The sequence below is a fragment of the Ambystoma mexicanum genome, chromosome 11 (assembly GCF_040938575.1).
Source record: "Ambystoma mexicanum isolate Mex_15411 chromosome 11, UKY_AmexF1_1, whole genome shotgun sequence".
Lineage (NCBI taxonomy): Eukaryota > Metazoa > Chordata > Amphibia > Caudata > Ambystomatidae > Ambystoma > Ambystoma mexicanum.
In genome coordinates, this window is record NC_090934.1 from 1064316409 (window position 1) to 1064334107 (window position 17699).

The 17699-nt window shown below is 47.2% G+C and overlaps 1 protein-coding gene across 4 annotated transcripts in view; it reads right to left on the reverse strand.

Moving 5' to 3' along the window:
* The window catches only part of FANCI (FA complementation group I), a 1757660-nt gene that overhangs the window by 566862 nt on the left and 1173099 nt on the right, over positions 1-17699 (reverse strand). For all 4 annotated transcript variants that reach the window (XM_069624307.1, XM_069624308.1, XM_069624309.1 and 1 more), the window contains one exon: positions 5868-5995. In XM_069624307.1, the coding sequence (XP_069480408.1) occupies positions 5868-5995 (128 nt within the window). The remainder of the gene's footprint in view (positions 1-5867; positions 5996-17699) is intronic.

Genomic DNA, 17699 nt, shown 5'->3' on the forward strand with positions numbered 1-17699 from the left:
CAGAACAGTGGGGACGAATCGTATTCGCTCAACACAACCAGAAGCAAAGCATCAAGGTACGTAGTTAAACACCACTATGTCGACACCAGCCGCGGGTGCGGCAACTCACCCAGCCGCACTGGCATCCATACCCAACTCTAATACACAAAGCACAACAGCCAGCAGACAGCAGCTACGACCTATTACAAATTTGGTCCAACTGGACACATAAATCTCTGGCACTAGAATGTAGAGTCGACCTACTACAAATTTCAGTCAAGCTGGTCACATAGCAAATCTCTTAACTCTCTAACCCTCCTCACCTCCACCAGCATCCATATATATACCTGACCATATTGGGTTGCTTAATGGAACACGGCCAGCCCACCTAACCCTTATCTCGGCCTAATGTGCACCCGAATTCTACTCATTCTAACAATCTACAAACTCAGACTCCGGTCCCAGAAGGCGTTCACCCACAAGTGCCTTGGGGCAATACTAATTGGATAAAGGCGCTATATAATTGACAAACTACTACTTCTACTCCTAATGTTATAGTGAGAGAAACCTGAAGGTGTCTCAACCGCTAGTCCCCGGAGATCTGTCATTGAGGTCGCCAGGACACGGCCATCGCTATTGGATCCAGTTCCTGGGGGTGGTCCAGTGGGGGAGGATCTCCCGGATGGGGTGTCTTCGGGGAGTGGAAGTGGGACACCAGTGAGACGTGGTATCCCCTTCCTTATGACACCTTTTCCCCATCCTGCCCAGTAGGGTATTTAGAAACTCTACCCTCCAAAACCCCCCTTGCCGACAAACATTCTCACTACGTGAGCGAAAACGGACTAACACCAGAGCCGTATACCTGACATATCCCAACAAAAGGGTCAGCACATGTCCCAACAAAAGGGTCAGGCAGAGTCAGGCAATTTCCAATAACTACACACACCGGACTACACGCTTCCCTTCCCTACAAGGATAAAAGGTGGAGCACGAAAGCACACTTTGATCAAGGCCGAACGCACAAGGATGCAGCCATCGCGGGACGGCAGTTTAATCAGAGGAGACAGGCTGTGGGAGCTGAGAGGACAACCAGGAGGAAATTGCCCTTGCCTTTTTCAACCCAGACCGGGGAGGCCTCTGCAAAAGGAGACGTAAAACCGGGAATCACAACTCATTTTGTAAACATTTCTTTCTTTTCTTGTGAACATTATCCCACACTCTTTTGTAGTATAGCGGTAAGGATCAGCATTAGTTTGTTTTATTATAGGCCCTTTTTATTGGACTAGACTCCACTAGGACTTTATCATATGTATTCTATTTTATTATAGTTTTGCTCACAGTTGTGTTAGCAGCGGTCTTTAGATTTGAAACCAGGTACTAAGGCTATTCTGCTAGGAAATTTAAATTTAGGTTTTGATGTTCTATCTGACTCACATGCTAGAACCCACCAAACCTCGTTACAAAGCTTGGGCTTTATTCAGCTCACACATAATGCAGGCAGGATTCTAGATTGGGTAGTTACGCATTGGGGTGCAAGCAGAAAAGGTGGAGGTCATACCGTGCCCATGGTCAGATGATATATCTGTACATTTTCAAATAGGTCCACCTCTGTATAGGCAGAAAAGCAGAGAGGCCCCTAAGAAAACCAAGTACTGCTACCTGCGCAAGCTTACCCCAGCCTCTTTGCGTCCGTTGTTTGAGCCAATTCTCAAGGTCCTTGATAGCTTTGAGTCAGTCACTGAGCTGGTATCAGTCTATGGTGATGCTATGACAATGGCAGTTAACACTATAGCCCAATTAAAGCAAAGACTGGTTAAATCCCAGCCCTCAAAACCGTGGCATACCCCAGAAATTCATACATTAAAGTGCCAGAAAAAACTTGCACTCTAGAGCTGAAGAACTTCATCATCACTGGTGGATAAAGCTAGATACTCTTAAGCAGCCAAATCCTACAAATCCGCAATTCAGGATGCAAAGAAATTATTCTACAAACGAAGGATTAAGGACGCAGCATCAAGCTCCAAAAGAGCTGTTCAAAAGTCTCAGCGAGCTTGAAGATCCATGCCCTGTCATCTCGCCAGTGATAAAAGACATTATCTGGTATACTGATATCCAGAATTCCCCGAGGCAAAAGATTGCTAATATCAAGGAAGGACACTGTGTCAAACCTTGTGTCACCCATGATCCATCCACCATAGCCAGATCAGAACAATCATTCTCATCTCGGCCTATCCTCAGGTTCTGTGAAATATCGGAACCCAACAAGCTTGAACTATTGGTGAAAATTAAACATGCAATCTTCAATGGTGACATCTGTACCGCCACCATTGTCAAATCATGTGCAGGGATGTTGGCGCCCCTTATCACCAAATTTGTCAATCTCTCGTTTGGGGAAAATACTGTCCCAAGCTCTTTTAAACAGGCCTGGATTTTGCCACTCCTAAATAAACCTTCACTGGATCCCAACCGACCCAGCAACTATCGCCCGATTACTAACTCAACCTTACTTTTGAAAATTCTTTATAAGGTGGCATATCAACAAATTCAAAAATTCCTCGATTTACATAACACCCTTGACTCCAACCAATCTGGTTTCAGAAGCAATCACAGCACAGAAACCACTCTCCTTGACCTAAAAACGTCCATTCTCCAGCATGCGGACAAAGGTAAAGCATCTCTTTAGATGCTATTAGATAATACCACAGCGTTTGACCTTGTTGAACATACAATCCTAGCCACTAGGCTACAAGACACTGCCTACTTCTCGAGTGAGTTGGTCCTTTCCTTTCTTTCCATATCGGATGGCGAGGGCTATGTTCTTGAGTGTGGGGTGCCCCAAGGCTCCTGTGTGTCCCCCAACGCTCTTCAACATCTATACTCTTCCTCTCTTCAGCTGCCTGGATGCGGAAGGCGTTGGGTATGCAAACTATGAGGATTACACTCAGTGTCTCTTCCCCTTTCTAGCAACCATGAGCTTGATTCACAGTCCACTAATAATACCTACAATTGCATTCATCAATGGATGACTACTAATGGCTTGGTACTTAACTATGGTAAAACAGATTATGCTAAACATCCATATTTTGTGGCATTTGAAGGTGGTTAATTGTCCACAATTCCAGGACAGAGGCCTCTACTGACTGATTAAATGGCATTAGGGTTTTCGTTTGTGGCCCTTCATCAAGAACGTCCGTCAAGTCAAATTGTACTTTGGGTCTGAAAGGGGCAGATAACCGTAAGTTCTCTAACACCTAAACCATCAGGCATTGAAAAGAAGCCTGATGTCTTCCTGGAGTTGGTGCAGGAAGCATGTCCAGCTCTGGAGACATGTTCAGTCAACTCGTCTCGAGTAGATCAGTGGCAAAGTCCATCAATTTCCCTTCTCCCCATATAAGTCCTTAGGGAAGTCAATGACCACTTTGGGGCATAAAGGTTTGAGGACAAAAGAGATGGGATCACCCTCCAAAAATATGTCCTCCATCATTGATATGAATGCACCCAAGGGAATGGGGCATATTTGCAAGGGACCTCAGCGCTGTGGAGGATGGTACTGACGCCACAGGATCGATGTAGTTAGACGGAGCTGTGTGGCGTAATGACGGGTCTTCAACTGTAGGGGGTGTAGCCAAGCCAGCAGGCGTACAGTCGTGGACCTTACTAGGGTCTCGCTGGCTCATCTGAGTGCAACAGACAGCGACGGCGTCACCAGTGCAGAGACGGAAATTGTCTGAGCTGGGTCCTTGACAAAGATGTCTAGAATGTTAAGACGGAAGGTCTAACATTCTGATGGTGTAGAGGATTGGGTTTGGAAAGGTAGGCACCTTCTCTTAGAGGAGTTCCTGAATCGGTGACTTCTCTTTAAGAAGGAAGAATAATAATGCCTGGAGGAACTGTCGGATAAGTGTGACCTCTATGATACTCTTTCCTTTTTTGTCTATACAGGCATGTGAACGTTCTTCAGTAGGATGTGCCGTGTCAGGTGACCTTGAACGAGTCAGTGTAGAAGCCTTTTTCTTGTCAAAAAAGGTAAATAGTTTTGCGTCCCTATCCTGAAACGCTTTAGGGTGCATCAACTTATGACCCGCAGTCCTGTGTGCCATGTTCCTCTTCCAAACAGTAAAGAAAGATCCTTTGGGAGTCGAAGACGGGAGATCTGGATTTAATATGGCACGAAAACAGTAAATTTCTAAGAGGTAGTGGGTCTGAAGTGAGCCGGGTGCGCTTAAAAAAGGGACTAGGTTCACGGGGGGCAGCACCTCAATGTATACTAGCTCAGATTCTATGTATGTTTGCTGCATTGTTTTTGCCGACCGGCATTTTTCCTGAATGCAATTTTGCCAAATATTCCGCAAAGAGCGTGGTGAAGAACCCCTGCCACATCCCTCACTCATACTTACCATCTGCAGATACATTCAGCAAAAATGAATTCGGCTAAAGTGGTGTATGCCGTAGCCCAGACATCATATCCAGTGCCAGGCATGGAGTTGAGGTGACGCAGAGCTGCGCCCCATTGCGGTGGGAAAGTTTGCACTGGGAGGTAGATATAATAGAGGAGGAATCTGTAGGAGGAAGGAATCCATTAGAGCATATGTAATTAGTGCATGTTTGGTAGTTTACTTACCTTTGGTTTTCATTGATCAGGGTTGTTCGGGGGCCTAATAAATGTTACTGAATTTTTAAACATTCTACCAAACTTTTATCAAGAGTGCTCTTTGTGACACAAACTGGCCTAAGCCTTATTGCTCACTCATGCTACCTTGACCGAGTTTAGCTAGAAATCTTTGTCCTTTCCTGTTCACCAGAAAAGCGGGGCCTTTCAGAATCTGTCCACAGTGCTGATTCTGAAAATCCACCTTAACAGTGTGTAAAGGATTGAAATGTCACATCAGTTTGGTAATAGCAACTAGTAAAAAACTCCTAAATTATATTTTTTATGTCAGGCCCCTGCTTTCAATTTCCTGCGCCTCTCCCAAACAGAGCCATTGTGGGAATGGTCTACTCCACTAATAAGGCATTACAGAGTCACCTCTCTTGTTGGATCACATGTTCAAGCCATTGCCATACAGTTGCTGTCAAAAAAGGGGCCAAGCTCAAAGTTTCAAGCACAAGAAGGATCCATAGCACACCAGGTAATTGGAAACAAAGAAGCATAGATGGCACAGGTCAAGTTTCCTTATACTGTCAAAAAGGTGATGATACTGGAGGGAACAGGACAAAGACTATTGGTGATATTACTTTACAGCCATACATACCTGAGTTCATTGTAGTAGCAGAGTAACTATGTAGGGGCCAGAACAGAAGTGGGAAAGAGGGGAAGCGAGAGGGAGAGAGAAAGCAAGCGAGAGATATACAGTATTCCTGAGTTTGCCTGTGTCTTCCAAGAGATGTTCCGTATGGGTTGTGACCATATATCCTTTGTGGTAAGGATATCAGGCTTCAATTCAAGGTATAGCATTCCTGCTCAACATTTTGCACATCTCCCCAGTTCATTTACGTGCTTAAAAGGCCTGTTAATTTATATCTGTTGAAATGGTAGATAAATAGGCTAGAAGTGAGGTGCTTAAGGGATAATGTTTGTTTGTTTTGTTTGTGTTTTACTATTTATAATTCACGCCAGACCCAGGGGTATCAGGGCGCAGAAAGTTACAAGTAGATTTTCAGCTTGGTTACAGTGCTGTGCAAGTATATACAGAATGTTGGTTGTTTTAGTTTGCTGAAGCTTCAATCTTTTTTACAAGATGGCTCTATAGGTATTTGCAGAACATCTAGTTCTGGGGGAAAAAGGGCTTGTAAAAAAACTTGCATGTGCACTATTAGCATTACACAATAAATCAAGGTCAAATGCCATTTGTTTTGAAAAACATGTCAAACTATGTTTAGCTTTCTACCTGATCTATGTCTCCGAGGTGTCCATGGATGTCTTGAGAAAGTTCTCGCAGAATCGTTACTGGGCTCTTGAAAAGGACATAGAGATTGAAAAGCAGGCTCATTATACCTTTACAGAAATGGATATCCTCTGCAGGGAGAAAAAAAAATGCATAATACAATTTATTTAACATTGCAAAGGCAATGGCATGCAGAAGAACAAAATGCTTACCTCTCTGTAATGTTCTTTGTGACAGGTTTTCCTGCCATGGATTCCTCATCTATGATATCCATATCAAAGCCAGTTGTTCTACGAAAACCTCTCAATTGCCAGAGGGAGTGGCGCATGTGGGGCTGCTGAGCACTGCATAGCCACAGTCTACACCCATCTACTATCAGCGGTACACATCCTTCGGAGGCAGCATAGGAATACACAACAAGAGGCAGTCAACACTGCTGTATGGCACCCCTTTGCAGGCTAAAAGTGCAGCGAGAGGGGCTCAGGACTCAGAGAAATCGACAGACTCAAGGCTGGAGCCCCAATCGGACACCCTCAGGGACATAAAATGTTTCTTGGCTCAGTTGCAGACCGGCATCACTTCACTAGACAACAAAATAGACACTCTTACCTGTCAAGTTGACCATATGCAGGCTTGTCTCAACAGGCACAATGACAGGCTGGATGAGGCGGAGCAGCGCCTCTCCATGGTGAAGGATGAGTCCTCCTCAACCTCTAGGGAAATGGCCCAGCTTCAGAAGACGGTCAAGGAGCTACAGGAGAAACAGGAGGATTTGGTGTCCAGGTCCTGCCGAAACTACATTAGAATTGTCGGGGTCCCGGAGGCTGCGGACAGATTGCCGATGGAGCAGATGGTGGAAGCGCTGCTGCGTGAGACACTTGGTGAGCCTGGTTTTTCCTCAGCCTTTGTGATCAAAAGAGCGTGCTCCTCAATTACCGTGATAGGGACCATGCATTATGGAGATCTAGAGAACTGGACTCTGTAAAAAAACTGATGGTGTCTCACTTACCAGTCCCCGGGGATTTGTCATCCAGGTGGCCAGGACACGGCCATCGCTATTGGATCCAGTTCCTGGGGGTGGACCAGTGCAGGAGGATCACCTGGATGGGGGGTCTTCGGGGAGTGGAAGTGGGACACCGACGGGTGAGACAGAGTATCCCCTTCCTTATGACACCTTTTCCCCACCCTTGGCCATAAGATATGTAAAATCTCTACCCACCGCCATGTTCCGACACAAACACTTTCTCACACTGCGAAAGACAACAGACTAACACTAGAGCCGTTTACCCGACATGTCCCAACACAAGGGTCAAGCAGAGTCAGGCAATTGCCGATAACTACACACACCTGATGACCGTTTCCCTTCCCCACAGGGATAAAAGGCGGAGTACAAGAGCACACTTTGAGCACAGCCAAACGTACGTGAAAGCAGATACTCCGGGGCAACAGTTCCAACAAAGGAGAAAGGCGGGGGAAATCGAAAGGACAACAAGGAGGGAATTGCCCTTATCAATCCTGACCCGCGAAGCCTTCGACAAAAGAACAGTAATTCCGGGGATCGAAAAGACTAACGAATGCCCCTGAACACGGAGGATATAGTGAATCGAGAGAAGTATAAGAACCAAGAGAAGGCCGGTGTGAAATGTCACAGTGGGCATACAAGGGTCAAGCCATAACCCCTTGTACACTCTAAAGTCTTTGATACATTGTGAAATGAACTGTGTTAGTGAGTGGAATAGTGCGTAGAGTATGATAAAGGGAAATCTACACTTGCCATAGAAACACGGAGTGAGCCAGCGAGACATGCTCGCCCTTCAGACGTGGCGGTGTAAAGTGACAAGTGTTTTGGAAAGCAGATGAAGGAGGTCTGAGCTAGGATGAGGGAGACCTAAGTAAAGGGGAGAAAGTATCCTGGAGAATTGTTTATATAGACATTGGGATTCCTGAATATTGCAAGACGATGATGAATTGAAAAGCTAAGGGAACTACATTGTGATGACAAACGTGAACCCGACTGAGGGATGTCCACAGTGAGTTGTTGGTCTGAGCCCGATTGAGGGAGGATGACTTTGTGAAAGGGATCGGAGCCCGGCTGAGGATCCTTGGGTGAAGAGAATTTGACTGACGTGAAAATAAATAGAAGGAACTGTTTGTTTGTTGTTTGTGATGCATCAGGCTCTCTGAAGCAAGAGACTTGGGCACAGAAGGCACTGATATTGAGAAAAAAGAACTGTAAACTCGGCCCCGGAGAAGCCCACAAGTGTGCTGTGCTCAAGAGTCCAACCTTGTCCCGTGCTTCAAACGTGGGGAATGGAGACCCTGGCTCTATTATGTATTTAGAGGTAATGATTGGCAATCATTTCTTTTAGTATAGACCCTTTTTATTTGACTAGACTTCACTAGAACTGTATTATTATTTGATGGTTATAGCTTGCTACCATCTTAGATTTAGGTTAGATTAGGCGTGTATCTCTCCTATTAAACACCCTTTAACTGTGATCACCTGTGTCTGTCTTGCTTTGATACCATGCCTTGCTTACAGCTTTCTCACTTTTCAAGACTACCAGATTCAGCTGTTCCCAGATTTCTAGAACAAAGTACAGGAGTCAAGGAAGACCTTTATCGAATTGAAAAAAAGGCTCAAGGCAAAGGGGTTAAAATATGCTATGCTATGCTATTTCCACACGCCTTCGATTTGAGCATAATGGCTAGGCCCATTTCTTTCAATCCCCTGAGGAGGTGAATTACTTTGTGGACGCTGCTGATAAAGGAGCTGGGCTGGCAAGGAGTAGGAATGGCCAGGGGAGATCTTCGACCAGAGATCCATAGTGAAATCTTGTGTGTACAACAGCATTCCAATACTGCTGTGTTTGCCTTAATTATGTAGGTGTGGTACAATCGTTGGGGTCTTGTATGGTGACAATGGCGGGTTGGGGTCGCTAAGCCTCAAGTTGCTCCCATGCATTGGCCTTTGGTTACTAAGGGAGCGGGAGAGGGGGGACAAAACTGGCACATTGGAGTTGTCGGTGGGGGCGGAGGGAGTTGGGTAGTTTCAAGTTATGGTTTGATATGGGATGGTTTGGTTTCCGGCGGCACACAGCCTACTTCAACTCACTGCTGTAGGGCTAAGCATGGGGGTGGGAAAAACGGGTGGTAGAGGCAGAGGGTGAACAACGCTCTACATAATTTCAGCGCCATGAATCATGCTGTTCCCATCTTCATCTCGTATCCAGGCTTGAAACATTATGTGTTGCTACTGACTTCTGCAATTGTATTCGCTCTCCCCTCTTGCTTCTCCACTCTTTTTGACTGCATACTCTCGGTTATCTCCTCCTCTCCCTTTTCCTATTTCCTCCCCTTACTTTCTTCTATGCACTTACTCTATCAGAATTGTCCCTGGACCTACTATGATAGCAAAATCATCTGTCTCCTCCCCCCCTTCGCTTACTCGCCCCCCCCCCGTCCCCTCTCACCAGCACTATCTGAAATGTCATCAGGCCTAGTACGATAGTCGCTTGTTTTGTTCCTCCCCTCCCTTTCTGCACCCTTCTCCCTCACCTTTTGTTTTATCCGGCTTTACCAGAAATGTTGTCAGGCCTAGTACGGTAGTCGCCTGTCTGTTTCCATTTCCTTTCCACTCTCCCCCTCCCTTCCTTATCTATGTCTTAGCTCTTGAACTACCCTAAATGTCGTCAGGCAGAGTACGATAGTTAATTTCACATCCTTATTGTTCATGGCATGTAAGAATGTCATTGTATTTTCCCGTGTTCCATCCCTTGCCTTGAAGTGCTTTGAAACACATTGTGTACAGGCGCTATATAAATAAACTATCATATCACAACCAATCGCATTTGGGGGCGGGTGGAAAGAGGCAGAAAATGGCAGTGACGCATGGATTATAAGTACCGTATTTACACCATGACTTCACTGGGGAGGCATGCCTAACGGCGGAATCATGACGTGAACGCCAGAAATTTAAATTGCCCCTCCAAGGCACAGAAGGTTCTGTTATATATGCAGAGTCACCACGTTGACATCTCATTTTTGCAGGAGACTCACCTCTCCCCCTCCAGCGAGGACTTTTTTGCCAAGTCATGGGGTTGTCACAGGTATTTCATCATAGAAGCAGCAGGGTTTTATGGCTCTGGGTGGTTAGGGACAAAGAGGAGAGGGTTTTAGGTCTCACTGGGCTGATACAGGGCAGAGGGTTTCACCTTTGTGAACTACTATGGTCTTAACACTGACTCTCTACAGTTTATTTAGTTCATTGGGGTGCACCCCAATAAAGCATCCAGAGAGCGTGGTATACTGGGCTGGTGACTTTAAAGCGGTTATGAACAGTTTGCTTGACAGGATGGGTGGTCCCAGCAGAGGCGTGACTAAGGCCTTCTCTTATCATACCTGGGAAATGGCAGTGGGGCAAAAGCTGGTATTTTAAGAATGAGAGTTTACGTGACAGTGTTTCGAGAAGAAATAAAGGAGGGGGGTAGGGGGGGATCTTTTTTCTCAAGAAAACGAAAGGTCTGTGGCATTCCATTCCACCCCTTGGGAAGCCTTCAAGTGTGTGATTAGGGGGTTGTGTATCACAAAAGAAGTTAGGGTCCTCAAGGCCATAAGGACGGATAGAGAAGCTTGGATGAAGGAGTTGGAAGCAGGAACAGGGTTTCTCACAAACGATAGGTTGAAGGCAAGGTTGCAGGAAGAATTGAGACTCTTTAGAGACGCCGCAGACCGGGAGATCAAGTTACTTAATAGGAGTGAAGCCGTGCTGAGGTGAGAGTCAAAAGACGGGTACCCTGCAGGCCCGACTGCTTAGGACCGAAACGTCTAAATCGCAGAATGTCGTTTTCGGATCAGGCGAGGGACTTCGGCAAACAGATGAGATAGTGGGGGGCATTTGTAGATTTCTACAGGGCCTTGTATTCCTCCAGGTCAGTTGTGGATCAGAGTACGCTTGAAGTCTACCTAGACCAGGTTGGATTGGTTAGCGCAGAAAGAAAGGGAATGGCTGGGTAGGCCGTTATCCGAGCAGGAGACTAACAAGGCAAATAAATCACTTCTAACCGGGAGGGTGGCAGGCCCAGGCGAGCTTTTGGCCTATTTCTATAAAGCTTATGCAAGTATACTCTATCCACATATGCTTCGTATGTATCAGCAGGTGCGTTGTGATGGTGCGCTGCCTGCGAGAAGCTGTGGTTGCGCCCTTCTCCTGAAGCCAGGGAAAAGCCTGGTTGACTGTGCGTCATACCGCCTGATCTGATACATTTGGACAATAAAATTCTTGCCAAGGCACTGGTTAGTAGGCTCACCTTGGTGGTGCCCAGATGTGTGCTGTCCGACCAAGCTGGGTTTGTTCCCGGGAGGTCTACATCTTATAGTCTGCGTAGAACATTTGGCCTCTTCTCGGTTCTGGATCACCAGTCCATAGTGGTAGAGGCCCTTCTCGGCGCTGAGAAGGCATTTGACTCCATTGAGTGGCCATTTCTGTTTGCGTCCTGAAGCGCATTGAGTTTAAACATATGGTTTCCCTGCTATATAAGAGGTCAGTGGCATGTCTTCGAGTGAATGGTAGGCATGCACCACCTATTGAAATGGATAGAGGAACTCAGAAAAAGTGCCCGCTGTACCCGCTGTTATTAGTTCTTGCTGTGGAGCTGCTTGCTGGAACTGGTTTGCATATCAAATGACTTATCATAAGGCATATACACAGAGGGGTGCAATTCTACAGGCACAAGCTTGGGATTTCATTGTATGCAGATGATTTAATTCTGATTATTAGGGACCAACTTGGCACCGGTATTGAGAGATAGCCTGGCGTTTGGTTGCTTCTCAGAGCTAAACATTAACCCCTCTAAGTGAGTATTATTCCCCCTCACCGAGGGGACTGGTAGTTTCCAAGATGATTTTAACTTCCAATGTCACCTTGATCATACATGTTACTTGGGGGGTGTTGGTAGCCCGGTCCCATGCCGTACTGTATCAGGAGACATCTGGGGTCAAGTTAGTCACTTCTGGGGGAGATGGATGAATTTGACGATGTCCGTCCGTCCTCGGGCCTACATCGCTCATTCAAATGGTAACATTACCCAGATTTATGTATGTGTTTTCTCAATGTACCCATTCTGGTACCTACTAAATTTTTTAGTTCACTGAAGTAAGTCTGTTATATCTAACTTTATCTGGCAGGAAAAGCAGGCCTGTTGGCGCTGGGATAAGCTGGTGGCACCCCTAGAGAGGGGGGGTCTTGCCCTTCCTGACCTTGAGACATACTGGCTAGCTGCAGAGGAGTCCTTTCTACTGCACTGGTATGATCTAAAACCTGATAGAGGAGACATGCAAATTGAGAGGGTGATAGTCGCTCCTTCCCTCCTTCCAGCAGTCATTCTCACCTTGCCACAGCAAATATCCAGGGCACGAAATATGGTCAAGCTAACCTTCAATGCATGGAAGCGGGTAAAGGGCTCAACGTGCGGTGACCTTCTGTACACACCGCTCCTTCCAATCAAGCATGTACCAGGTATCCCAGTCACGGGAGAGAAGGTTTTCGTACAATGTATGGATAGATGGGGACTTGCATGCTTGACAAAATCTTTTCCCTAGCAGGCAGTTTCTGACATTGGAATAATTTAAAGCCAAGGGGGAGGTATCTGCACTGGATGTTTTTCTGTGTTACAGGCTTTGTGTTGGCTTGATGGACAGGTTTACAAGCTTTTCACAGCAGCCCCCGGAAGCGCCTGTTCTGCACGGATTATCAGCGCAGGGATAAAAACCAGATTGGTATCAAGGCTGTATGCAACTATAATTGATAAAGTTGCTGGGTCGGCAGGGGAAACTCTGGTTAAATGGGAGGTTACCCTGGCGCCCCTGTCTCGGAGGAGGAGTCGAGATATTGCTGTATGCAAACACGCAAGTTGGCGATAGCAACTATAAGCTAATAAAGTTCAAATTCCTACATCAGTTCTATCTGACCCCAGTGGATATACATGGGTTCTTCCCTGAAGCACCGGATTCCTGCTGGAGATGTGGGGATTACCCGGCTACTTTTGTGCATCTGGCCTGTGCCTACCGGCAAATGTACTCTTTCTGGGTGCAAGTGTTTGAACTGATTGGGGGCATTGTGGGAGAGGAGGTGCCTTAACTCCGATGATAGCACTGCTGTATTATAAGCAGGAGCTACCTAGACATGTCAGGCAGCTGTTGGGCTTACAGCTGCTCTTGGGCAAAAGGAGAGTGGCCATAGTGTGGGGAACGGGCAGTCCGCCTGCATATGATAAATGGAGGTGTGATGTCTTACACTGTCATGAACTGGAGGAAGACTATGGAGCTATGGCGCACCCGGCCTCTAAGCTGAGACATTTTGGGTCCGCTTGTAGCATATCTATTGTCGGCAGTCAGTGATCATTCCAAGGGGGCTGATATTCCGTCAGTTAATGAAGCTTAAATCTGATGTCTTATTTGTGCCTTTCTTTTTCCTACCATAGACTCGATTGTAACTGTGCCCTCAGTAAGTGGTTGGGGTGAGTGTCACCGTCGGCTGTGTTGTATGTTTTGTTGAATTTTATTCATGCTTTAAAATCTCCAACAGTTTAAACAAAAAAATAAAACTCCCCTCTGCAGGGCAAAGTTGGCAGCTACTCCTCTGGTAGAATGTGCATGGAGACCCTCAGGCACATCCTTCCCAGCCAGATCGTAGCATACAGACATGCAGAGAATGATCCACTGCAACAGGGTCTGTTTGGTCACAGCCCTCCCAGAACGATCACCAGAGTACCCAACGAAGAGCAGGTCATCCTTCCTAGACTCTCTAGTACGAGAGACTTAGAACTTCAATGACTGTACCGGGTCCAGCCGATGGAATCGTTCCTCTGCCTATGAAGGGTGAGGTGGAGGAAATAACACAGGAAGATGGATCTTCTGAGAGAGATGGAAATCCAGGACCACCTTTGGCAGAAATGAGGGTCTGACTCTCAATGTAACCTTCTCTTTGGAAAAAAAAAAGGGAGGTAAAACAGACAATGCCTGGAGCTCATTTACCCATCTTGTGGAAGAAATGGCAACCAGGAAAATCACCTTAAGGGTGAGCAATTTAAAAGAACAGGAATGAAGGGGCTCAAACGGCACTCCCATAAGAAATGTTAAAACTAAATTCAAATCCCATGCCAGAAACGCAAACTAGCGGGGTGAAACTGGTTACACAAGCCCCTCAAGAAGTGCATAACAGTCGAGATTGTGAAAAACGAGCCCTGTTCTGGGGACCTCTTGAAAATAAAAATAGCGGCGAGGTAAACCTTCACCAGGCTTGCTAGAGCCAAGGAAAGTAGAAAATCCAGCACAGGGGACAGAGGACAGGATAAAGGATCCAGGTCCCTCTCCCGGCACCACATCGGGGCTTAAATGGATGTTGTAGCGCACCTCTGAGCTGAAAGGATAACATAGAGGATGTTGTCCCACAAGTCCCGCTCCTTGCATCTCAGCCTCTTAGCAACCAAGTATGCAGGTTCAAGCTGCCGAGGTTCGAAGCGAGGACCCGCCCCACCAATTGGAAGAGCAAGCCCACTCTCCTTGGAAGGCACCACGAAGGGTAGATTGACATGTCCAGCAACTCCGGATAACACGTTCCCCGGGCCCAGTCTGCGGCAAACAGGATCATGGTGGTTCAGAATGGGCGCAATCTCCTGAGAACCAGCAGAAGGATAGTGATCGGAGTGAACACATGAAGGAGGTAGAAAGTCCACTCAACTATCAGTGCGTCCAACGCTCTGTGATGAGGAAATTCCGTGGAGCAGAAAAATGTGCACTTCCCGTTGGCAATGGAATCAGAGAGGTTCACTTGAGGAGTTCCCTAAAAAGAGAAGATCTCCTCCAAAATCTTCCTAATAGAGCTCCAAACATGGGACATTTCTCTGCTGAAGGCATACTCTGTGACATACTCCCGTCTGGTCAAATGAGCCGCTGTCAGAGAGACACTGTTCTCCACAGCTCAGAATCACAGTTGCATTGCTTCTCTGCACAGAGGCAAGGACCCCACTCCACCTCATTTGTTAAGGTACTGCATGCAACTGTGTTGTCTGTCAGGATCAGCACAGTTTGTGTTCCACAGAGGGGAGGAAAGCGTCCAGGGCCAGCCTGATCGCCCTCTGCTCCAGCAAGTTGATGTGTCCCCAAGACTCAGTGGGAGACCACAGTCCGCACACTGCCAGGTCTGACAGGTCAGCCCCAGCCAGTCCGAGATGGGTCCGTGTCCACAGTCATCTGTGGCCAAGGTTGAAAAGAACAGCGCGCCTCTCAGCTAGTTGTCCCACACAGCCTACCACACGAGATCCTAGGCCACCTGGGTCAAGACCTGTAGAAGGTCTGACTAGTGGCTCTAGAACTGCAACCATTGGCAAGAGAGAAGTCACGTAAGCATACGCAGTTTCGCTGCCAGAATCACTAGGATGAAGGAGGCCAAGAGGCGCAGAAGGCCCAAGAAAGCCGTGGCACTGACCTGTTCCTGTGATTGGAGGACATTGACCATCCGAAAGATGTTCTCCACTCGATCCTCAGGAGGGAACGCCCTGCCCAGCTAAGTATCCAAGACTGCCCTGATAAATCGGAGATACTGTGACGACAGAACCAAAGTCTTTTTTGAAGTACTGGGAAAAGCCCATACTGTGCAAAAGAGTGCGTATGCGGAGCAGATACTCTGACACTAGCTCCGGTGAGTGAGCTTAGATGAGCCGGTCTTCCAGGTAAGGAAAAACAAATGGCCTCTCTCCTGAGATGAGCCACTACCAGTGCCAGCAGTTGGTGAACACTCTGGGTGCCGACGAAAGAATGAACACCAGGACCTTGAACTGGTAATGCTGTTTGCCCACTACGAACCTCGGGTACTTCTTGTTCTTTAGATGAATTGGTACATGGAAGATGGCATCCTGAAGATCCAGGGAAACCCACCAGTCCTGCTAATCGAGGTCTTACAGAATCTGGGCTAGAGTAACCATCTTGAACATGTCCTTGACAAAGAACAAGTTAAGCAGGCACAAATACAGAATGGGGCGCAAGCCTCTGACCTCCTTCGGTCCCCGCAATAGCTGTAGTATCGCCCTCTTCCTCATTCTGAGCGGGGAACAAGTTCAATCACGCTTTTTGCCAGAAGCTTCTGGACCTCTTCTAGGAAGATGGGAACCTGGAAACAAGGGGTGGCCAGAGTACTGTGGTTCGGTGGGAGCTGGAGAAACGGGAGGCAATAACCCTGACGGAGGACCTGTAATGCCCAAGTGTTGGACCCGGTCTCTGACCATTCCGTGCTGAACAAGGATATTCTCCCTAGCACCGGTGACGAGTAATGAAGCCCGTCACTGAGGTTTGGCACCCCCGGAGAGGAGGGAACAGCGGCCGCTGCCACACTTCCAAGATGGGTTTCCGTTCCTCTACCTCTTGGGAAACATCTGCCCTGGACCCGTCCCAGGGCAGGTTGTCCATGGCCCCTCTGGGCAGGTTGTCACGCCCCCTATGGGCAAAGGTTGTAAAGGGGTGAAAACTCCTCTCTCGAGAAGAGGACTGCATGGAAGGCTGCCGGACTGCAAGCCCTAAAGACTTAGCTGTCACCTTAGATGACTGCACTTTCTGGAGGGCCTTGTCAGCCTTAGCTTCAAAAAGGTTCTGTCTGTGGAAAGACATGTCTAACAGCCTTGTCTGAACATAGGCCTGAGAACCTGACTTTCGTAGACAAGAATGGCGCCTGACTGCTGTGCTAGCGGCCATGGACCGGGCCAAGCAGTCCTCTGTGTGCAGTCCAGATTGCAGCATCTGTCGTACCGCCTTTCTTACCATCAGACACGAAGGATAGAAACCATCCCTCATCGCTCCGTCAGGGACATACTTCGCTGCATTGGCTCCTGATAACAAGAGCCGATGGAGAATTTCGCCATGACACCAGAGGAGTTCATGGCTGTAAAGACCCTCACAAGGAGACCAATGTTGCAAGCCTATGGAAAAGTAGACATAGAATTCTTCCCTACAATGCAACTCCCAAAAGTACAGAGGGACTATTTGGAAGGGGGATTGTTTGGAAGAAGGAAATCGCCCCGGGACACAGCTGGCTGCACAGAAAGAACACAATGTCATGAAAAACCAGTCCACTAGAAACTCACGTAATGTGTGTCTTTTTATGCCACTGTATTCAGGTAAGGATCGGGGCGTTATCCTGCAGCAAAATAAACCATAAAGGGAATCTTACATAAGGCAATATAGTGAACGTAATAGGATCACAATGATATCACAGAATCTTACCTAAACTACGTGGTAGATCGGGGATTAGATGAAGAATGAAGATGACCAGTTTGCCGTAAGTAGAAAATCCAAATCGAAGAACATTCCAAACATGGAAGCCAACCTAACCCCGCTGGCACGCGGACGCCTAAGGTGTGCAACGGCAGTCTCTAGTCTTGAGGGTGTGGCGTGGTCAAGCAGAATTCCGTGGTCAGCAAGGTGCCAGGCAAAAGGATTTCAGACATGAAGTAAGAGTGGAAAATATTTGTAGCGGTCCAAGAGTCGGCAACGTTCCGGGCAGTCAAACAACAGGACGTGAGGCAAGAGAAGGGTGGTTTTTAGCATTCCGCGGTCGAGTATTCCAAAAGTACAAGTTGAACAATAGCCAAGGGTCAAGCAGGGGAAATCCGTAGTCAAGAAAAAATGTAGAGGCGCTAAATAACAAGGTCCGTAATTCATAAAGCTCAAGAACAAACATTCAGAAGCAGCGTCCGTTGTCATGGACGGTGCTTACATGGAAAGCAGCACGTTCATACAGCGGGATGCTGAGAACGCTGTAACCTTGCGCGTTGGTATTCCGGC